This window comes from Kogia breviceps, chromosome 2, assembly GCF_026419965.1.
Source record: "Kogia breviceps isolate mKogBre1 chromosome 2, mKogBre1 haplotype 1, whole genome shotgun sequence".
Taxonomy (NCBI): Eukaryota; Metazoa; Chordata; class Mammalia; order Artiodactyla; family Physeteridae; genus Kogia; species Kogia breviceps.
In genome coordinates, this window is record NC_081311.1 from 51,538,616 (window position 1) to 51,563,037 (window position 24,422).

General features: G+C 36.6%; 1 protein-coding gene across 9 annotated transcripts in view; it reads right to left on the reverse strand.

Moving 5' to 3' along the window:
* CCSER2 (coiled-coil serine rich protein 2) overlaps positions 1–24,422 on the reverse strand; it is a 152,232-nt gene that overhangs the window by 65,196 nt on the left and 62,614 nt on the right. For 7 of the 9 annotated variants that reach the window (XM_059051856.2, XM_067025230.1, XM_059051853.2 and 4 more), the window contains exons 4-5: positions 12,201–12,291; positions 4,207–4,369 (exon numbers count right to left, since the gene is read on the reverse strand). In XM_059051856.2, coding sequence (XP_058907839.1) covers positions 4,207–4,369; positions 12,201–12,291 — 254 coding nt within the window. Of the gene's footprint in view, positions 1–4,206; positions 4,370–5,064; positions 5,242–12,200; positions 12,292–24,422 lie in introns of those variants that run through there. The other 2 variants (XM_067025231.1, XM_059051864.2) reach the window with 2 other exon arrangements.

Sequence of the window (24,422 nt, forward strand, 5' to 3'; positions counted from 1 at the left end):
AAAAAAAAAAAAAAAAAAAAAACAACTCACTGCAAAGAAAAGCCCAGATCCAAATAACCTCAATGGTGAATTCTATAAAACATTCAATGAAGTATTAACAAAACTTCTTCACAAACTCTCTCAAAAATAGAAATGAAACACTTCCCAATTCAATTTATGTGATAATATCAAAAGCACAAAGATATCTCAAGAAGACCAGTATGTTATGAATGTATACAGAAAAATCATCAACAAAATACTAGCAATTTGAATCTAGCAACATCTAAAAGGATACCATGACCAAGAGGGATTTATTTGAGAAATGCAGGGTTGATTCAACATCTGAAAATCAAAGTCATATACCACATTAACAGAATGAAAGGAAAAATGATTATCTTAATAGACACAGCAATAGCATTTGACAAAATCTAATACCCGTTCGTGATTTAAAAAAACACTCAACAACATAAGAATAGAAGGGAACTTCCTCAACCTGATAAAGAGTATCTATGAAAACCCACAGTTAACGTCATACGTAACAGTGAAAGACCAAATGCTTTGCTCCTACTATCAGAAAGAAGACAAAGATGTCTGCTCTCATCACTCCTTAACTGGTACTGGAGATTCTAGCCAATTATGCTGGGGGGGGGGGGGAGGGAAAGTATCCAGATTGAAAAGAAAAAGGTAAAACCATCTCTATTCTCAGATGACAGATCTTATATATAAGAGACTTCTAAGGAACTAGGGAGTCAGAAGGTTAAATGAATCATGCACATGAACATTGGAGGCTACACTCAGAGTTGTAGCAAAGCTTACAATGAAGAGGGAAAGTGAGCCAAGGGCCAAGATTTTTGTGAGCTAGGGATTGTGACCATTAAGGAGGAGGTGATAAAGCCAAAAACCCTAAGTGTCAAATTAAAGAGGCTTAAGAACACTTCATTTAGAAGTAACAATGAGGAGGGAAGACAAAGACCTCACCCCTAAACAGCACAGTACTAGAGTGCCTGGAAAATAAGAATCCTTCATATAAGAATGCTACTGAGGAATTAGTACATTTAGGAAAAAGTTACAATCAGGAGAATGTAGGTGAAGAAGTCAAGGATATGGGTTTGTTAAGATGTGAGAGAATTCCATATGGTTAATGGAGGGTGTAGGGAAAAGGGGAGGTCTGAGGAGAAAAGAAGAATAAAAGAACAGGCCAGGTGAAAAGAGAAACAGTACTGACAAAAATACAGAGAAAGTAGATCAGTGGTTCTGAACCACCAGTCCCCTGAGTTACAGATTAAGACATAATCCTGTAATTAATTATGACAACGATGGGAACTAAAGGACAGACAGGAAAGGGAACCAGCAACATTCAAGAAGTCATAGAATGAATGGGAAGAGGAACTTTTACACATGTAATATTAAAAGACACTGGGGATAGTACATCCAAATCTTTTAAAATCAAGGTATAGAAAGAAAATAACAGTTTTAAGGCTTGCTGGAGTAAGGCTTATCTTGGATGAGATTTCTCTCTACAACCCATCCCCATAACTGGCTCTGAGAAATCTAGAAGTCCCAAACCTCGCACAGCTACCCAAAAGCCTGAGGGGATCCATAAACTGGTTAACCTATAACTAGTCATAACAAACCAGTATGTGTCAGTTCATTTGTTGGGAAGTTCTGCGCTGAGTCAGATTAGCAACCGCCAAGAGTTCTGTGCATTTCTCTCTCCTCATCGAGACTCACAAGTGTGGATGATCCAAAAACCACTAGTCCCTCAAAATACACTGTGTAGAAGGGATTTGTCCTCATGTTTTGGAAAATGGCTACATATTTTCCTTTACCACCTTTTGCAACATCACAGTACTATAATTATATATTAAAGGCACTGCAGAGTCTACTATTTAAAAAAAAATTAACTTCAATTAACTTGTTCTTCCTATACTCATCCGATAAGAGTCTCCCCTTTCTATACCTATTGACATCTAGGAATACAGTTTTTGAAAAATGTTGCTTAACTTTTCTGACAGATAAATAATCAGTCTCAGCTTGATCATTCCCAGGGACAGAGACTGCTATCTCCAGGTATTTCATTCCATTTTGGATATTCTGATTAATAGTCTCACAAAGCTGAAATTTGCCACCCTTCATCTTAAAATGCATAGATAATTTTGCTATCTACAGTTAGAGATCATATTTATTCATTCCTCCAAGTGAACTACTACTTCAGCTATGAACCTAAGAGCAGTTCTCTGAAAATGTCACACTGTTTCATACATCGTTTTGCACATGCTATTTTTTCCATCTGAATACTCATCCTTCTATAGAAACTGATCCTCTGCAATTGCTACAGTCATAGTTATCAGTTCAACAGTAACTTTCTTTATGCATCGCTATCCTAGACAAAAACCTGTATGCTCCTGGAGTCCTGTATACAACACTTTGAGGCACCTCTCATCATTACACTGTACTAATACTGCATTATAACTACCTACATACCTGTCTCTCCCATACACTAAACACCCTGGCAGCAGGAAGTATTTACTACTCATATTTGTATGGGATGGAAAAGACACAAGAGTCTTCTACCTATCTGATAATTGCAATGATTCCAACTAACCTCACACACTGCATAATTCTTTTTAACCTCCTCAAAACAATGCTCCGAGAAGCCACTACCAATCTACAGCTTTCACCTCTCACACCATCTCCAAATTCATTCCAGCTTGAGAATTTAGCACAGAGCTCAACATACAGGTTCTCAAAAAATACTTGTCAAATGGTTGAATAAATCTTATCTTATAAGCAAAGTTCATATTTTAGGTAGGCTTCTAAATTTTCATAAGTTGGCCTTAAATTTACCTTCTTATAAACCAACCATCAAAGATGAAGGAAGCATCATCTTCATTATTAGCAATGAAGACTATCTTTACATCAGATTCCTGCCTGATAATACTAACTCTCTGATGTCCATTCCTTATCAAAAGCCCAGATACGAGAAACAGAACAGCCAAAATAATGCCTGGAAGGGTATGTACTCCATACATTCTTCCAGATCTTCTAAATTTTATCCTGGCATCAAATTTTGCCAACAGAAGGATCTTTAGTTGGACCTCAGTGTTTCATGATCCATTGTACAACTGCCCTTTCTCACTTAAGAGTTTTTTGTAGCATGGATTGAAGAACATAAAGAAAAAACTGACTTAAGGAATTTATCATTATTTCTACTTTGGGAAGCTGTCTGAGACCTGTCCACTATATCACAAGGTATTCTCCTTATAAGAACTCATACAAAGCAACTGCTTTCAGGTTTCTATCTCATAAAAGCAAATTATTTGAGAAACATACCCTTTATCTTATGTATATTATAAATCTTGTAATGGATCAAGTTTTGTTCTTTGCTTTTGCTTCAAGGAATCTTAATTTTTTTTTTCTTACTTCAAGAACTATACAGTGCCTTAAGTTTCCCCCCTTCCATTATGTCTTTATCCCAATTTTATAATTTGTATTGTATATGTTCTCCAAAAGGACCTCAAATCCCTAGGAGAATGAGATGACAGAGTAAAAAGGAAAAAAACTAATAACTGCCATCAGGTGCCTATAGTAAGTCAGACACTGTTCCAGGCACTTTTATCCCTGATCCTTGAACACTGAGAGAAAGGTATTATTAAGTATGTTTTACAGATGTTAAACTGAAATAGAGAGGGCTTAAAAAATTATCTAAGCTCACAAACCTAAGTTGTACCAGGCCAGGGTTTGATCCCAGGTTTGAATGACTACACAGCCACACTATACATAAGGTCTGACCAAATTAAAGACTATGCTACACTTCAAAAAGAAAAAGAATTCTAGTATAGTACTTGAGGAATTTTAAAATTTCAATTTATTATATAAGCAAAAGAAGACAAATCACTTGGCACTAATTTTACACATTAATATCTTAAACATAATAAACTTCAACAAAGTCAACATCTCTGATCATTCCCAAATAAGAACTAGAAAATCACACAAAAATTTAAAGTTCAAACAGCAGAAATAAATATTTATATTCACGACAAAGCTAATGAAAAAAGATTTGAGCCAAAAGAAAAGAATTAGACATATTATTCCAATTAGTACCACATATAACTTGAAATGCTTTTTGGTGCCTCTAAAAACAAAGACGAAAACCAGTTTTGAGGGGTGGGAGGAAATAGGATTCGAAACTAGTAAGATAGAAAATATAATTGAAATTAGACTCACCTGCTCAAGTCAGTTTTTCCATAGTGATGATAGTGGTCAGGATGGCTGAGGTGGTAATGTTCCTGTCCACTCCACCTCTGGGGTGGCCTTTTCCAAAATCCTTCTTGAGACTGCCGAACATTTCTGTCTGATCGGTCAAAGCGGTTCATATTGTCACACTCCACTAGACAAATTCAAAAGCGAAACACTAGAAACATGTACACACACTCTATAAAAGTTAACTACTTATAGCTCAATAATTAAATGCTGCTGAAAATATAAAAGTAATATTCTAAAAATACCAGCCATTTCTTAGCTAACCACAAAATCAAGATTTCCAGAAGAAAACTGACTAGTTCTTTCAGTGAAAACCGAACTTTATATTATTCAAACTGAAGTAAATTATAGAACTTTCATTATCACAGTCACTTAAGTAACAACAGTCGCACTGTTTTAAAACAAGCAAATTATCCTTGAAATCAACATTATACATTTTAAACACCAGTAGTCAGTTTTAAGTGGTTTTCATCATTATCAGTAGTTGGTTCTGACTTCAGAATGAAAATGACAAGAAAAAGTAGAAGATTTTAAGTCTGGTAGAGAACTCATTCCTAAAAATGAATGCCACAATTAATTTTTACTGATTTCAAGAAGCACAAATTAACTCATCATAAACAAATCATATTTTTTAAATTAAGCTCACAGTTTTAGAAAGTAAAACGCTCCAATCTGCCGACAGTGGAGCTTGTTCAAAAATTCTAAAATGCCACTGAAAACAAAGCCAGTACTTTGCAGCAACAAACAGTACACTCCCTGAAATCCAAATGCCACAAAAACATGAAAAGAATTTCTTTCACCCCAAGCTTCTCCTTCACTTACCCAAACACTTTTTCCTCACATATCTGAGCACTCACTAAGAGAGTTACTTTGTACAAGGGAGACATTGTGTCGCTTGCTGCCTACTCAGACATAGTTGCATACAAGGCACTGACAAACAGGCCTTCCTTCCTGCTCAACTCCCAGCCCTCCCTGTGGGAAGCAAGCCCAGTTTACCCTGTGACTCCATCTTCACTCAGTGCTTACATAGCCTCTGAGTTAAGACTGTTACTAAAAATACAACTAAACACTAACCCAAGGCAGGAACAGGAAAGGTTTCTCTAGTCTGAGAATTATTACATGAGAAAGTTCAAATCCTGCATGTTCAGAATCCATTGTGATAAGAAAGCTTTAGAAATCAATGTAATCCTCCCCAATTAAAAGAAAAAGCAAAACTCACTATTTAAATGATTGTTTTAACTTAACCTAAACCTGAATTTGATACATGGCAAGTGTTTAATTACAGTATACCAGAAAAAAACAAACTTCCCCACTCCAAAAAAAAGGTTGATATAGTTAAAGTGTATATGTTCAATTCTCATATACACTGAACTCACTGTGAACACATTACTTGTATATGAGTAACAATTTAAATAAGGTTGTAAAAGACACTGAAATTTTATTAGAAAATTTCCATTAGAGAAATCAATTTGGGGGAAAATGATAGGTTTTATAGTTTAAAAAAATGTTTTTAAAGAAAAATTTTTTAAAGAAGACTTACATTTGAAATTATTTCTAACAATTTCTCATCATCTTATTGGGATAAATTAAGATATACATTTTTTTAAGTTCAATAAAGAAAACCGGACTGTTACATAAATAAAGGCATGGGATCATTATGCTGCAAAAGTAAGGAGAAGAATGTAAGACGGCAAAAGAAAAATAAATTGAAAAATAATCCTCAGAAGGCTTAAAAATGCTTTTGGTTGACATTCACATTATACTCATAGACTCAGTTAAGTTCCTTAAGTATTTCTACATGGTGTTAAAATGTTACTTTAGGTTAAGCAATTCTATATAGCTGAGGAATAATCTATATCTACTTTTAAATCTGAATTCATATTTCTTCTTAATTCACACAGGTAAAACTCCATTCACTCCCCAAAAAAGAAATTCTGTAATAAGAATCTGATATATAATTAGAATATCATCCACACAGTGCACTCAGAGTAATAAGAAGCAAACTAACCAAGAAAACAGGTCAGGATGGGGTTAAATGCTGTGGGAAATTATAATGCAGAAAATGATGTGCTGCTTTTGTATTTACTAAAGATTGTTGGTACTACACACAGGCTCCAAATAAAGCACTTTCATTGAAACATGAACTCAACCATCAGCGTAATGACAAATAGGCACCGGAAAGAAATATTTTCCATGACTACAAAACACTATTGTTAGAATTGGGACAGAGGGGGGCTTAACCTCTCAGAAAAATGTCTCCTCCAAGACTCTGAAGGAAGGAAGGGTCCTGCTTATACTACTACCTGCAGTACCCATCAATCATGTTCTGATACACTTTAAAATGTTACTAAGAAGAGAATGCAAAATAACATTAGTGGTGGTTTCTTAGAAAAGACTAAGGTCAGAGAGAAAGAAATAACATAGAAAATAAAATGGAAAGCCAATAAAATTACAAGATGGAGTTAATTTAAAGCCAGTTTCCAGAGCCAATGAAGGAACAGGACAAACAAGACTAAGAAAGGAAATAAATCCTTCTGAATGTGTAATATCATAGGGAAGGATGAGGCAAACCTTAAGGCTTTCCAAAAAAAAACTTTAACCAATATGCTGATCAAAACTATCTACACACCAGATTTGACCCTAATTATGAGTTTAGGAATAGAGAATAAATAAACGCCTTCTGAAGGGGCTTTCTAGCTCCCAAAGTAAAAGGCAGATTTTAGTAGGTTTTTTACTATGAGTAGGAGACAGAATTTTCAGGACTTCTACCCTGTGATGAGGGAAAGAGAATCTAACATAGCTAACTGAAAGGTATAGGATATGGAGATGCCTATGTCTAACACTCATCATACCCATTACTTCTGATTTGATAAAGAATGAAATATGACACCAAAAGTACCCTAGATTCTTTCTAATAACTTAAAGTCCTAAGAAGATAATGGCTGACACAGGTAGTATTCCTATCTATGACTAACAAACTGGCTATGAAGATAGAAGGAAGAAATTATACATCAGAAAGTCTGGAAAGAATGTGTCATGCAGGAGGTTTTACAATCTGAACAAGAAAGCTTTTAAAATGAAATTTGGTTTGAAAGAAGTAAAGCTCATGTTAAAAAAAAATCATGAAGTTGTTATTACTAAACGCCATTAGTACTGAAAAAGAAAGATAAATTTCCAGAAGAAAATACAGTAATTGGAGAGTGGTAAAGGACAATACTACTGACCTGATATGACTATATCTCAATAAAATGTTTAGCAAAAAAGTGGCCTTAGGAAATATATTAATAACATGAAGTAAGTGCAATTTAACAGGCACCATAATTTGATGGGGTAGGATTCAGGGAGTAATTAGAAAGACATCTTTTTCAACAGAGAAAAGTTTAAAACAGAATGAGTAGAAGAATGATCACACCTAAGAAAATGGCTACTATGGAAATTTCATAAACCTAAGGATGATGCTATGAACGTGCCAAATGCTAGGCTTTAATCTGTAGGCAATAAGTGACCATTAGAAGTTTCTGAGCAAGAGAATAAAACAATACAACTATGCCTTTGGTATAACCAAATTGTTTATATGAGAGACACTTCAGAACAAAAAGCAAACAAATCTCAAATACCCACTGGTCTGCTAAAAGAAATTCAGATTCCAAAATTTCCTTAAGAGATTCCTTGACCAAGGTAAAAGAAAAATATAAAAGAAAATGATCTCTTTTTAGATCCTCCCAAATTGCTACTTAAATCTAAAGTCCTTTTTCCTTTTATTCCTCTTCCCTCATTCTGTGTTCAATTTCCCTCTGCCCCATCTCTCCCTTTAACCTCTTTCCCTACGCCTCAAGCTGACCAGAAACCTAAAAAACTCTATACCTCTTGGTTAACCTTCCTTCAGAAGATGGAAAATTCCCTTAAGGTTGACTTGGATCTGGTCTCATCCTGAGCTGAGAGCCATAGCTACAGACTTTCTCAGGTTTAAACAAGACTGGGAGAAATTTCCAGAAGAATTTAGAATACTTTTAGCAATTGATAATCCAGGGCCTCCAGATCTATGCCAATTAGTTCATACATCAGAAGGAAATCTAGGTGCATAGAAACAGAATAGAAAAAGCACAGTGTGAAAAACCTAAAGTTGACTTAAGAACCCACAATTGTGTAGAGGAGGAAAGTTTTTCTCAACTCTCTTAGGGCCTGAAAATAAAACTAACAAGATAGATTAATGGGAGAAAAGCATATAAATTTATTTAATATGTGACATGGAAGCCTTCATGAGGAAATGAAGACCCAAAGAAACAGTTAGACCTGTATATTTTCATGCTAGGCTTGATGAAGAGTAGACAGTCAAGGAGGAATGTTGACAGGTTTAGGAGTCTAAGTGTGGTAAACTGGGGGAAACTTTAGCAAGGCCTGTTTGTTAGGATCTTCTTGGTCTAACTTTGTCTTCAGAGATAAGGATGCTCCTTTCCTCTAGGTATGGGGAAGGCACCTCTCACATGACGGTTTTATGACCTGTTTCAGGGAAGATGGGCAAGAAGGGGAGGAAATCAGAGTGACTTTTCTGCTTCTGCCATTTTCTCAAACTCCTTCAGCTTAAAATATTCAATATGCCAAGGTGCCATATTTTGGGGTCGTGTGTCCTGAACTCCATCAATTGCAGAGGAAATCAGAAGTTAGAAAAGGACTTTCAGAGGCTGTCAACAAAGTCTTTTCTGTGAACGTAGACTGGGCTCTGATTCAGTTCTGTAAGCAAAGGAAGAATAAATCCACTAGAGATTTCACAGATAGACTAACACCATCAGATAACATTCAGGAATAGATTCTGAAAGAGATGTGACCTCATCTCCCTCCTCACTTGCCAGACTTCCAGTGCTTGGAAAGAGACTTAGAAAAAAGCAGAATAAGAGTCAGAATAAAATGATGTCCCTTCACATATAACGAGATGCCTCCACCCCAGTAAATTAAACACTGGAGAAAGGAGTCTCTTGATACACTTATAGATAAATAGCAGGGCACTGAAAAACTGTCTTGCATTACCTAAGAAATAAAAGAGAAAAAATAAGTGGGTGATTAGTCAAAGTGTTCTGAGGGAAAAATCAAGCACCCAATTTCAGATTTTACCCTTAAACTCAAAGATAAAATTTTCTAAACAGTAAAGGACAACCCTGCAAATATATTATTGATATAGGCACTATAATATCAACTTTAAACCCTGTGACTATGATATAACCTCCCCCTCAGTGTCACTAAACCACCCAGTGTAGCTATCTCCAATAACTCAGACAGTTCCCAAGTCCTAGCCCATAACTGTCCAAGAAACATGTGACCAACAAACATTCTTTCCTTGTCTGTGTTACCACATATGCTACCTTAATAGGTACACAAATGCAACTGCCAGATAAATATTCTCTTCATGGCCTCTTCCTTGAAATCCCAGATGAATTCCCTATTCATAATAAAGTCATAGCAAACTTGTGTCCAAATCAAACCCAAACTAAAGATCTCAACAAGGTGCCAGTCTTCTTGTTGACAAAAATTCCACTGATATTGGCAGAATTAGTGGGGCTGAACCCATAAACTCCAGAGTGATCCATCCAAAACTCTACCCAAATTTGCATAATAGCTTCAAAAACCAGAAGCTAAAGGGAACTAAAACCAATAGTCTAAGTATATTAGAAGACTCCTTAAACCTTGTACTAGTCCTTGTAACATTCCTATCCTGCCAATAAAAAAACTCAGCGGCAGTGGGTATAGTTATTCAGGACCTCAGACCTTTAAAAGAGAATAGTCATTCCCTCCTTCCCAGTAGTACCAAATCTAAATACTGTTTTATCTTTGGTGCCTCTGAAGGCTACTTATTTTAGATCCAGGTTCTGCTTTCTTCAGTGTTCAATTAGCTCAAAATAATCAATACTTGTTTGCCTTCTCCTAGGAAAATCTATAATATATGTGAGATGTTATACCTCAAGAGTTCCCTCCTACTTTTCACAAGTCCCCAACCAAGACCTCAGAAACTTTAAATTGCCTTGTGATTCTACTTTTACCTAATATATGGTAACTTTTTGTTGTGCTCTAAAGATGAGGCAGGCTCTAAGACCAATGCCATCTCTACTTCCTGGTTTAGCTAAGGTTTCCAAAGAGAAGTTGTTATAGTTCTGTCAAAGTAAAATGCATTAGATAATTTATTCCACAGAGGTAAATCCTTCATTCCTTACTACCAGCCCTTAAAACTTCACATTAAATCTCCTGGATCATAAAGTCTCATTATTTTTTCCCTTATAATCATTAATGGTTTATGTTTTTCTTCTGTGTTCTAAAATAGTTTTCCACTTGATCTACCAGGCCAGTAATTCAGATATCAACTATGCTTTCTGTCATCGATTGAACTGTTTTGTTGGGAAATCTTCTTTTATAATAAGCTCCAGAAAGCATTGTGCTGCAATTTAATCTCTCTAAGTGCTCTCATTATTATCTCTTTCAGCCACTCTAATCCCAGAAGTTCTGCGGTTTTCCCTGTTCTCTTCCTGGGTACTGGCTGTGATTTTTCTTTCTCAGTTGACTAGAACTCAGCACTGATTGCTAGAGTATCCCAAGTGATAGCAGAACCACAAGAAGATGCAACAGTCTCTACCCCTGTGGTAGAGTAGATACTGTTCTCAGCTCTACACTCTGTCCTTCAATAGCCTTATACATTCAATGTTCTCTGCCGTAGAGATTCGCACTGTGAATATACTTCCCAGTTGCACTGGTCTTAGGCTTGGCCATTTAACTTGCTATGGCCAACAAAATGTGGGCAGAAGTAACAGCGTGCTGGTTCTAAGTGAAGACTTTAAAAGATACTATATGCATGCTTCTCCTCACCCTGTTGTCCTTCTGCCATCTGCCATGAGTACAACCTGCTCCAAGGAGTCCTGGTTTCAAAATGAAGAAGCAAGGAGTAGACCTGAACTCAGTCCCACAGCCTCAGCTGTCCCAGCTAATACAAAGATCCATGAATGAGAAAAATAAATGTTTATTTTGAAAGCCACTGAGATTCTAAGAGTGATTATCCTGGCAGCAGGGGAAAAGAAAAAACAAACAAAAAAAACCCTGACCAATATGACAAAAGTGAACAGCAAGCAGGCTCCTTGTACCTCGATGAAACACTAGAACAACCAACCACCCTTTCTGAAATATCCTTGCATTTTTCTAACATCATGTATAAAAAGGACTTCACTACCCTTTTTAGTTCATCCCTGGCCCCTGGAAGGCCCAAGAAACCTGGCAAATGTTGACTAACAGGGAATCCACAGCTCTCTGAGATTCTTCTTTCAGGAGGATCCTCATTTCAACCCTCGCCCCAGAGGATTCCTAGGCTGGTCTCTGGTTCCTGACAAGTCTTTAAGACAGAAAATCCTTCAAATGCTATGGCAGTGGGGGCAAGAGCACCTAGGCCTCTCTTGCACATGGATTATCTAAAGCCCCACTGCAGCAGTTACTGGGATCCAGAGATGAAGATAGACCAGATTTGAGAGTAAAAAGGATAGAATGATTCATTCAGGTCACCTTTTCCCAAAATTGATTTTTTTAAAGTATTTATTAACTTAATGATTTCTGCTGCTGTTTTACAAGTCAAATGATATCTCTTTTTCTCTAAATTTATGTTTTCTTAAAATCAAAATGAGACAAAGGATAAAATATTGGATAAGACAAAGGGAAAAAAGGACAAATCCTATCTACCAGATACTTTAGGATATAGGTATACAATCTTATTGGATCATACAGAGTTATACCTAAGACCTACAAAGTCATGTTTTAAACATTTAAATAATTTTGCAAATGAACCTGTTTAATATCACTTAAGATAAATTCTCAGCCTGAAAAGGCTACCACCATAGAGATAAGGAAGTCTGTAAATAACAAATACCAAAGTGGATATAGTCAAGTAGCTCAACAATATACTTCTGAAGGTTCAATATTGTCCCCCCTACCATTCTCAAGAGGTGCATCCTCAGGCAGATCCACATCAAGCATAAGGTCATCATCCTCAAGGTCACATGATTCAAGATTATTCAGAATATCCTGTAAACAAAAGCAGAAAAAATGCTATAACCTCGCTCAGTGTAATCATCATTTTGAACGTCACTATATGAGAATCTTATTTTACTCAATGTGTGTGTGATTAAGAACAGATTTTAAAGATAAAATTTTAAAAAAAAAGAAATAGATTCAACTGGTTCACTTGGTTAAGCTATTTGTAACAACCTTTTCCTAGTCTTCTTCCGCACCAGTAGATTTTTATTTGTATTTTTTAAAACGTACACAGTGCTCACTATCTGCAAGATATTGTTCTAAGCACTTCACAGATATTAATTGGTTTCTTTAGTCTTCACTACGATTTAGTGACTAGTATAATCTCCGTATTATACATGATGAAACTAATGCACAGAAAATCTAAATCCCTGGCCAAAACAGAATGTGAACAACAGGAGGTCAATCTCCCAAGTCCATGCTTTTAACAACTTCCCTGCTAACATGAATAATCAAAAATGGTAAGCAATCTCACAGGATGTATTCATATTTGGTGTGGGAGGTGGTATTTTATTATCTCTAGGGATCTGACTACTTACGTAAATTAATGAAGTGAGTTAATGATGTCATTATTACATTTCCTTTCCTAAGCCAAACACCGCTGCTACTACTACTTTCAGCACCACTACTACTTCCTGGTTTACTTTAGTTTGTTCTTTCTCTACAGTAGGACTGGACTACTCAAATTGGTTATAAGCAGTCCCTCCTGGGTTCTATTTGCAATCTTGTTAGCTATTATCTATCCTTAGAAAAGTACTGTTTTGCTTTAGAAGACTCTTATTCCGAAGTCTAAATAAATAAACAGAAACTAAGTTTAAGGTAATGAACTCAGTTTGACCTATAGTCCACTAGTGAATCCCTCCAATCCAAAAACTGATCTAATACTGAAAGATCTTGCCTTAGTATATACAAGTAAAAAGATCACAAATTCACAAATCTTTAAATGGGACTGAGAGATTATGACCTTGAAAAACACTCACAGAAGGGGAATATCTACTTTATTACAGATAATATGAATAAAATTAGAAGTGTTCCCTATATTGGATATTCCACACAAATCTTTTCAATTTTGTGTTAGGCTTTCCTTCCAGGATCCACTGAGAACTAAGAGTAATTGGAATAATTGTTATTATTTAAAATGAACAAAAAACTGCATAATTATTTAACCTTGGCATAAGAAAAAGGTATTTCGCAGAACCTCTTTCGATTATGAAATATTTGCTCTTCTTAAAACAGTCTTCCTAAAAAAATCAAGGAAAAAAATGAATATGGAAAAAAAAAACTGGCAAAGGCCATAATGGACAATTCACAAAATAAGTAGAAAATAAATGGCCAATAAATACAATGTAGGAAAGAATGCTACCACACCAATGTGGACTTATCATGATTTAGAGGAATCTAGTATTCCTCTAGAATACTAGAGGAACAAATCTTCTGGAAGCCAATTTGTTAAAATTTAGCTAAAACCTTTTTTAAAAAGGCAAAGCCTTCCCTCCTAAGAATTTATCCCTTAGAAACAGACAAATGCAAAAAATATATGTATAAGTGTGGTTATTGTAGCATTGGACAGAATGGCAAAAAAAGTAGAAATGAGCTAAATGTCCAACAACAGAAAAATGGTTAAACAGGAAGTATGATATAGTCATACAACAGAATATGACATTGTTCTTAAAAAAAGATAATATAAATATATTTACAGACATAGAAAGTTGTTAATTGGGGAAAAATATGGACTAGTCTGTTTCTAATCTTTTGCTCTTACAAGTAATGTTTCAACGAATCCCTATATGTCAACATTAAATTGAAATAAATGAATCTGTATATCAAGTTGATGGTATAACACTCAGAGAGAAACTATTTCAAGTGGGGGAAAAAAATCCTCAAACTATTTTCAGTAATTACATTACAGATGGTAATAATGGTGTTGTTATTCTGAGACTTGTGTATATTGGTATTTGCTGAAAAATGGATGCTCTTCTTAGGAAAAAGAAAATAAAGACGTAAAAAACAATGAAATTAAGTAAAAATTCTATGCTATTGGGCTTCCCTGGTGGCGCAGTGGTTGAGAATCCGCCTGCCAATGCAGGGGACACGGGTTCATGCCCCGGTCCGGGAAGATCCCACATGCCGCGAGCGGCTGGGCCCGTGAGCCATGGCCACTGAGCCTGTGCTTCTGGAGCCTGCGCTCCGCAACGGGAGAGGCCACCAACAGTGTGAGGCCCGCATACCGGAAAAAAAAAAAAAAAAAAAAAATTCTATGCTATGTTCCTGAGTATAAGTGGGCAGTATCAGTATGAACACAAGATGTTATTCATCTTAAAATAAAAGATACATTTCTTCCACTGAAAAGGCCTACATGTTAACTGGAAAAAAAAATTCACATCTCTAAAACAGCATATACAGAATTATCCATTTTATGAAAAAAAAAAAACATTGTATAATATGCATTGGAAAAAACTTAGAAGAAAACCAAAACACAGGTTAACTATTTTAGGATTATGAGATTTTTCTTTTTCTCTTCTTTTTTTTTTTGATTAGAGTACCTGTATTTTCTCATTTTCTGCAATAAGTATTATAACTTATATAATTTTACTCCTAAAATCATATCTTCAATTTAAAACATTTGGCTATTTGTATGAATATGTGTGAAGCAAGATGATGTTGGGCACCCCAGGCCAAATCTGACAACTAAAGACACAGCAAAGAATCAAAGGCAATAGAACCTCATTTTCTAAGTCCAAAGTAGGGCTTGCTGAGATGCACCAGTCAGCAAAAGGAGCACTGTCACCACTGCCAAAAAGGTGTTCAACTTTTAATAACTAACTAAACTCTACATATGTTTTGTAGGGTTTTCTTTAGGTTTCATTTTATAACAAAGATTTTAAAACACAGTCTTAGGGAATGGGAATGAGCCTGTTCTAATGAATTCAAAAGTGGTGAAAAAACTGTATCACTTTGAGAAGTTACTAAGAAAGCTCAATGGAAAAGGAAGGGGGACACAGTTAGCAATAGTTACAGAAAGGGAAAACCATCCATATTTATGCTTCAAGTTAACACTCATCAATAAATCATTATATATGATATTTCAGAAATCTATCTAGACACATGGAAAGATGCTCTGTAAAATGGTGGGGGGGGAAGCAATTATATATGCACAATATGACTTCATTTTTAATGCTGAAAAATACATTTAAATGTCTGAATGGTGATAAACCAAAGAATTGTTATTATTTTCCACTATGTGAGACAACATGTGCTTATGTTCTTTGTATTCTTTTTGATTTTGACTGGTTACACTTTTTATGATTTTGTAATAAGGACATACTGCTTTTATAATAAGCAAAACTTCACACTGAAAAAAGTGAACCTCCCTTGGCAACAGCAGGGAAGTTCAAACCACGCAAATCTACCCTGCACGTGGGAATCCTCAACCCAGCCCACCCCCTAACCACAATAATAACCAGAGCCACCTGCCTCTCCCCTCTTCACTCGAGCCATTCTGGACTAGTTTGGGTGTCTATCCTGGTGTTCCCAGAAAGTCTCACTATGTGAATAATAAATGTTTTCACATTCTCTTGCTACATGTGTGGCATCATCTTTCTCGACACTGAACAAATCCGCGGGGAGGGGAGTTGATCCTGCCTCCATGTGGCAACCACAAGACACACCATCAAAATTCAACACAAGGCTTCCCTGGTGGCGCAGTGGTTGAGACTCCGCCTGCCGATGTAGGGGACACGGGTTCATGCCCTGGTCGGGAAGATCCCACATGCCACACAGCGGCTGGGCCCATGAGCCATGGCCACTGAGCCTGTGCACCTGGAACCTGCGCTCCGCGATGGGAGAAGCCACAACAGTGAGAGGCCCGCGTACCGCAAAAAAAAAAAAAAAAAAATCAACACAGAGGAAAACCAACATATGCAAGGCACAATTCTGGGTACACGATATATTCATGTAAAAAGATAATCCGTATCTTGAGAGTTTGCTAAACTACTCCATGATATTGCTGCCTTGGCATCCATTTTGTGTGACCAAGAAGTCTGCAAGGGCCTGCCCTAGATAACAGTTCCAGAGTCACAAGCAAATGTAAATTCCTAACAGGACTTCTCCAGCAGCCCTTGTGAGCAACAGTCTCCTCTGCCTCCCAGGGACTGCCTCTTGTGAAACCTCAGATAAGACCGCCACCGAACTTACCAAAACCCTGCACTTCTTGGTTTGAACTGCCCAATCGAGGCTTAGCCCAAGAACCTAAAAGCACTCCAGCCATGGACCCTAATAATAAAAGCATGTGCCCCAGGTTCCTGCCACTCTGTCTGCCCTTGTATGGCTCCTCAAGGCATGACATGTTTTCCCATATGGCCCCTGCAGGCATGCCATGTACTTCCTCCAGGACCTGAGATTAATAAACTTCCTTATTTCTATTTCCCTTGTGGTCTTTTGTTGAATTGGGGTTCACCAAACAACACCTTGGGGCTCTACTTAACAAATGTTAATTTAACAAAGTCACATCAACCCTCCAAGTTTACTCGTCTCCCCTCAAACAGACAATTCCTTCACAGTATGGTATTCCCAAGTGCCATGAGGATATATATCTTGGCAAATCAGAGCCAATCTAAAACAAATTCAATTGCAACAAAAAGAATAAAATACCTAAGAATAAACCTACCTAAAGGGACAAATGACCTGTATGCAGAAGACTGTAAGATACTGATGAAAGAAATTAAAGATGATACAAATAGATGGAGAGATATACCATGTTCTTGGATTGGAAGAATCAACATTGTGAAAATGACTATACTACCCAATGCAATCTACAGATTCAGTGCAATCCCTAACAAAATACCAATGGCATTTTTCACAGAACTAGAACAAAAAATTTCACAATTTGTATGGAAACACAAAAGACCCCGAATAGCCAAAGCAATCTTGAGAAAGAAAAACGGAGCTGGAGGAATCAGGCTCCTAGACTTCAGACTATACTACAAAGCTACAGTAATCAAGACAGTATGGTACTGGCACAAAAACAGAAATATAGATCAATGAAACAGGACAGAAAGACCAGAGATAAACCCACACAGATATGGTCACCTTATTTTTGATAAAGGAGGCAAGAATATACAATGGAGAAAAGACAGCCTCTTCAATAAGTGGTGCTGGGAAAACTGGACAGCTACATGTAAAAGAATGAAATTCAAACACCCCCTAACATCATACACAAAAATAAACTCAAAATGGATTAAAGACCTAAATGTAAGGCCAGACACTATAAAACTCTTAGAGGAGAACATTGGCAGAACACTCTATGACATAAATCACAAGATCCTTTTTGACCCACCTCCTAGAGAAATGGAAATAAAAACAAAAATAAACAAATGGGATCTAATGAAACTTAAAAGCTTTTGCATAGCAAAGGATACCATAAAGAAGACTAAAAGACAACCCTCAGAATGGGAGAAAATATTTGCAAATGAAGCAACTGACAAAGGATTAATCTCCAAAATTTACAAGCAGCTCATGCAGCTCAAAAACAAAAAAACAAACAACCCAATCCAAAAATGGGCAGAAGAACTAAATAAACATTTCTCCAAAGAAGATACACAGATTGCCAACAAACACATGAAAGGATGCTCAACATCATTAATCATTAGAGAAATGCAAATCAAAACGACAATGAGGTATCATCTCACACCAGTTAGAATGGCCATCATCAAAAAATCTACAAACAATAAATGCTAGAGAGGGTGTGGAGAAAAGGGAACCCTCTTGCACTGTTGGTGGGAATGTAAATTGATACAGCCACTATGGAGAACAGTATGGAGGTTCCTTCAAAAACTAAAAATAGAACTACCATATGACCCAGCAATCACATTACTGTGCACAGACCCTGAGAAAACCATAATTCAAAAAGAGTCATGCACCACAATGTTCACTGCAGCTCTATTTACAATAGCCAGGACATGGAAGCAACCTAAGTGTCCATCGACAGATGAATGGATAAAGAAGATGTGGCACATATATACAATGGAATATTACTCAGACATAAAAAGAAATGAAATTGAGTTATTTGTAGTGAGGTGGATGGACCTAGAGTCTGTCATAGAGAGAGAAGTCAGAGAAAAACAAATGCCGTATGCTAACACATATATATGGAATCTAAAAAGAAAAAAAAAAAAGGTTCTGAAGAACCTAGGGGCAGGACAGGAATAAAGACGCAGGCGCAGAGAATGGACTTGAGGACAAGGGGAGGGGGAACGGTAAGCTGGGACGAAGTGAGAGAGTGGTATGGACATATATACACTACCAAATATAAAATAGATAGCTAATGGGAAGCAGCCACATAGCACAGGGAGATAAGCTCCTTGCTTTGTGACCACATAGAGGGGTGGGATAGGGAAGGTGGGAGGGAGACACAAGAGGGAGGAGATATGGGGATATATGTATATATATAGCTGATTCACTTTGTTACAAAGGAGAAACTAACACACCATTGTAAAGCAATTATACTCCAATAAAGATGTTCAAAAAATTTAAAAATTAAAAAAAAAATAAAAATTTTTTTAAGAAAACAAATTCAAGTCAAGACAACCTAAGAAACAACAAATTCAGCCTCTAGAACGTGGAAGAGGAGACTATATCCTGCATAAACAGTATGGTAAGGGCAAGGAAGCAAAAAGCATAATCTATTCCAAACGTTGGCAAAAACTTTTTTTTTTTTTGCGGTACACGGGCCTCTCACTGTTGTGGCCTCTCCCCGCTGAGGAGCACAGACTCCGGACGCGCAGGCTCAGTGGCCATGGCTCACGGGCCCAGCCGCTCCATGGGACGGGGGATCCTCCAAGACCGGGGCACGTACCCGTGTCCCCTGCATCGGCAGGCGGACTCTCAACCACTGCGCCACCAGGGAAGCCTGCAAAAACTTTTTTTAAAGGTGAAAAGTATTTTAGATTTTGCAAGCCTACAAAATATATATAACCATTTAAAGTGTAACCTCTGGAAGTGTAAAAAACATTCTTAGTTTGCAGGCTGTGAAAAAAACAGGTGATTGGTCAAATTTTGCTTACAGGACATAGTATGCTGACCTGCTCTATCCAAATAACTTCAAGTAGCTCATTAACACTTGTTATGGACTGAATGTTTGTGTGTGCATCCCCCAAAATATTCATATGTTGAAACTCTAACCCTCAATATGAGGATATTTGGAAATACGGCCTTTGGGAGATAATTAGGTTTAGACAAGGTCAGGATGGTGGGGACCCGATGATGGAATTAGTGTCCTTAGAGGAAGCAAAAGAGACCAGAGCACACACTCTCTCTCCCCACCATGTAAGGATTCTGTTAAAAGGTGAAGGGGGCCTTCACTAGGAACTGTATCTGCCAACACCTTGATCTAGGACTTCCAGACTCCAAAACTAAAAAATAAATGTCTCTGTTCAAGCCACTCAGCCTATGGTATTTTGTTACAGTAGCTAGAACTAAGACAACACTCAAACAGAGAGTAAGGGGAAGGGACAGAAATATATCTACATCATGAACAACTATTTCAGCCATCTTAAGGAGTTTGGACTGTATCTCAATGACAGGGATATGACTGTTGAGTTTTAAGAAGTGACAAATTGAGATCTGCATTAAAGAAACATTATTCTGGTTACAGCGTAGACAATGGATTTAAATGGGGGGAAAAAAAGCAGTTTTGTAGCTACTGCAGAATCCATGTGACATATGACAGCAGCCTGATATTAATTAGTGTCAGTGACAATGAAAGAATAGCAATTATAAGACACACTGAGGAGTTAGGATCTAAAGAACCAAAGTTAACTAAGAAGTAAAGAAAGAGCCATGAATGACTCCTTGGTTCCTGGATTTAGAAACAGGTGGGTGATTCCCATTCACTGAAATAAAGTACTGAAAAAGGATGACCAGATCTCATAGGAGATAAAAAATTAATAAATAATATTAGAACCTGACAGTTTTGACATGCCTGCTGCATCTTCAAGAAGACATGTCCACCAGACAACTAAATATACAGGGGAGTGGAGTTGAGGTGTGGGAGTCACTACCACATAGATGACAACTGAAAGTTGTTGAATAATGAGTTTGACAAGAGACACAATGCTGACTGAGAAGACTGGATTCTAATATCTGTCTTAGACAGTTTTTCCCACATTCCCATAGAAGGTCTCTGTTTCTCCAATGTCAGATTTTGAGAAGCGTTGTATCAGAGATATTATTAGACCTTTCAGAAAGGATTCAGGCAAAGAGATTAGAAAACAAATTATTATAATTTTTCTTCACTAGTGTAGAAATCTGTCATTTGCACAGCCTAGGAAATGCATTATTACAGGAAGAAAGGAAGCCATGTAAGCATGGAGACTGCTTAACATGGGAAAGTGTTTCTCTTCCATGTTTGTGATGGCAGGCTCTTCCTCTCAATGGCAAGCCTGCATTTGTTGGGAGCCAACATCCACACACACCTGGGAAACGATCTAGCACAGCCATTAGCTGGGAGTATGACAATGAAAACCTAAATCTGTATACTGTCTGGTTTCCAGAGGCTTCCCACAAATCTCATTGGAATTAAAACCCTGACTAAACACATATGAGCAGAAGTGCCATAGAACTCCCTTGGTCTCTGAGAATGCTTTTCCATTCAAAAAGAGTGAACTGTGAGATGGCGGGCCAGTGCTTCCTTAACGAGTTTCTCCTTCAGTAATACACTGAAGAAAGCCTAAATGTTTCTGGCAAATAAAGGACTTCATCACAAGTTTGTATTCATCACCATGCAGTAAAATTCACTTTTTCTTTTGGCATACAGTTTATGAATTTTAAAACACATATAACTTTGTGTAATCACCAAAATAATCAGGACACATAACAATTTCTTCACCCCAAGAAACTTCCTTGTACTATCCAGTTTTAATTACACCCTCTCCCACCCATCACCCCTAGCAGACAATGATCTGTTCTCCACCACTACAGTTGTGTTTTCTAAGAATGTCATATAAATGCAATCATACAGTATGTAACCTTTTTGGACTGGCTTATTTCACTCGGCAGAATGCCTTTATGATTAATCTAAATCACTGAATATATCAGTAACTCATTACTTTTTACTAGTGAATAGCATTCCATTGCATGGATGTAACAGTTTGTGCATCCATTTACTCACTGAAGTAAACTGGTTTTTCTAGTTTTTAGTTATTATAAATAAAGCTACTATGAACATTCATGTACAGGTTTTTGTGTGAATATAAGATTTCATTTCTCTAGATTAAATACCCAAGTGAGTAGGACTGTTCAGTGATATAGTGAGTTTATGTTTAACTTCATAAGAAATTGCTAAACCATTTCCCAGAATTGCTGTAACAATTTGCATTCTAATTATCATTGAGACTGGCCTTTCCCATATGCCCCTCCCCAGCTTGACTGCAGACTTAAAGTAGACCTTGTTCCCAGTGTGGGACTCTGCTACCTGGTTCCAAAGGGCACAGTGGCAAACTTATTCATGAAATACTGTGTTTGTCCACTCTAACCTGTCTGGGGTTACCTGAATGACTAACACAAAGTGCTTTTCTTTGTTTTGCCCAACTTGGAATTCACTCAGGCAGAAAAGCTGTGGGCACTGATCAAAACCACTGTAAGTCAAACAATCCACAATCACTCTGGGGCAAAAGATTACAGTTGATATAATAGAATACTAAAAGACTGAGAAAAAAGGCTGCAGAGAGAATTTCTTTGGGAAATCAGGTAATTCAAAAGTGCCATGTATGTTGGGAATTTAGAAAGCCACAAAAATGCCCAGGGCAGAATGTATTCTCAGTAAAGACCTAAGAAAGCCCAAAGCTTTCACCTCTGGCTGATTTCTAGGCCCAGAAAAAGTAGCAAGTGAAGGCTAAGGTAGAAATGTAAATGGTCAGGCTAAAGATTAAAGGAGTGCCCCAACACAGAGCCAATATGCAGACAGAGACACTGAATGGGTTTTTTTTTTTTTTAATTTTGACTGCAAGATCTTTTAATTCTCCTTCCTTTTAATTCTTTGTTCTTTCTCTGCCTCTTTCTCTTCTTCTTTTGCTTATTCCCTTCCTCTTCCTCTCACTCTTCCTCTCTCCCTCTTTTTTCTTTTCTTTCTTTTTATTTGCCATCTGGCATTCAAGGAAATCTCTGCATAAAACACTAAATAAACACAAGGTAAAGTAACACACACTTCATAGACCACACATGACAAGAAAAGAGGTTTTGGAAAAATAATTTAGAAAATTCACTAAAAAAAAAAAGGGGGCACTTCCCCAGTAGTCCAGTGGGTAAGACTCCATGCTCCCAACGCAGGGGGCCCGGGTTCAATCCCTGGTTGGAGAACTAAATCTCATATGCATGTGACAACTAAGAGTTCACATTCTGCAACTAAGAAGCCCACATGCCACAACTAAGAGTCCGCATGCCACAACAAAGATCCTGCATGCTGCAACTAAGACCCAGAGCAACTAAAAATAAATAAATAATAATTAAAAAAAAAAACAGCTATAGCCTAAAAAAGTAACAAAAACAAACCCTAAGGAAGATGAAGGATATGATTTCCAGTGTTGCTATATTAAAATATTTAAAATGACTAGTTTTCAACAAAAGCTTAGGGACATGCAAAGAAAGTATCATCCAGTCACAGAAAAAAAAACAAAAATTAACAGAAATGATCCCTGGGGAAGCCCAAGCACTGAACTTAATAGACAAAGGTTTTAAATCAACTATCTTAAATATGCTCAAACCTCAGGCAAAGTATATCTAACCAAGTACAGAATATCAGTGAAGATAAAGAACATAAAGGAATGAAAAATAAAAATTCTGGAGGTGAAAGTATAACAATTTAAGAGAAAAACTCCTAAATACATAAAACAAGTATTAACAAACACAAAAGAAGAAATTGACAGTAACACAATAATAGTAGAAGACTTTAAAACCCCACTTGCACCAACAGACAGATCATCCAGACAGAAAATCAATAAGGAAACACTGGCCTTAAAGAACATGTTAGACTCATTGAACTTAATAGCTATCTACAGGACATTCCATCCAAAAGAGCAAAATACACATTTTTTTCAAGTGCACATAACACATTCTCCAGGATAGATCATATACTAGGCCACAAAACTAGTCTCAAATTTAAGAAAACTGAAATCACATCAAGCATTTTTCCCACCACAACACTATGACAACTAGAAATCAACTACAAGAAAAAAAACTGAAAAAGACACAAACACGTGGAAGCTAAAGAATATGCTACTAAACAAACACTGGATCACAGAAGAAATCAAAGAAGAAAGAAAGAAAAAAAAAAAACCTGGAGACAAATGAAAATGGAAACACAATGCTCCAAAACCTATGGAATGCAGCAAAAGCAGTTCCAGGAAGGAAATTTATAGCAATACAAGAAAACATCCTCAACAAAATACTAGCAAACCAAATTCAACAATACATTAAAAGGATCATACACCTTGATCAAGTGGGATTTATCCCAGGGATGAAAAAATGGTTCAATATCTGTAAATGTGATACAACACATTAACAAATTGAAGAATAAAAACCATATGGTCATCTCAATAGATACAGAAAAAGCTTTTGAGAAAATTCAACATCCATTTATGATAAAAACTCTCCAGAAAGTGGGTATAGAGAGAATATAATAAAGGTCATATATGATAAGCCTAAAGAATATATCATACTCAGTAGTGAAAAGTTGAAAGCATTTCCTCTAAGATCAGGAACAAGACAAAGAAGCCCACTCTTGCCACTTTTATTCAACATAGTATTAGAAGTCCTAGACACAGCAATCAGACAAGAAAAAGAAAATAAATGGAAAGAACTAAAACTGTCACTGTTTGCAGATGACATACTATATATAGAAAATTCTAAGGACACCACCAAAAAACAGAATAAATGAATTCACTGAAGTGTCAGGAAATAAAATTAATATACAGAAATCTGCTGCATTTCTATACACTAACAACAAACTATCAGAAAGAGAAATTAAGAAAACAATCCCATTTACAACTGCATCAAAAAGAATAAAATACATAAGAATAAGACTTTTACTCTGAAAACTGTAAGATAATGATGAAAGAAATTGAAGATGA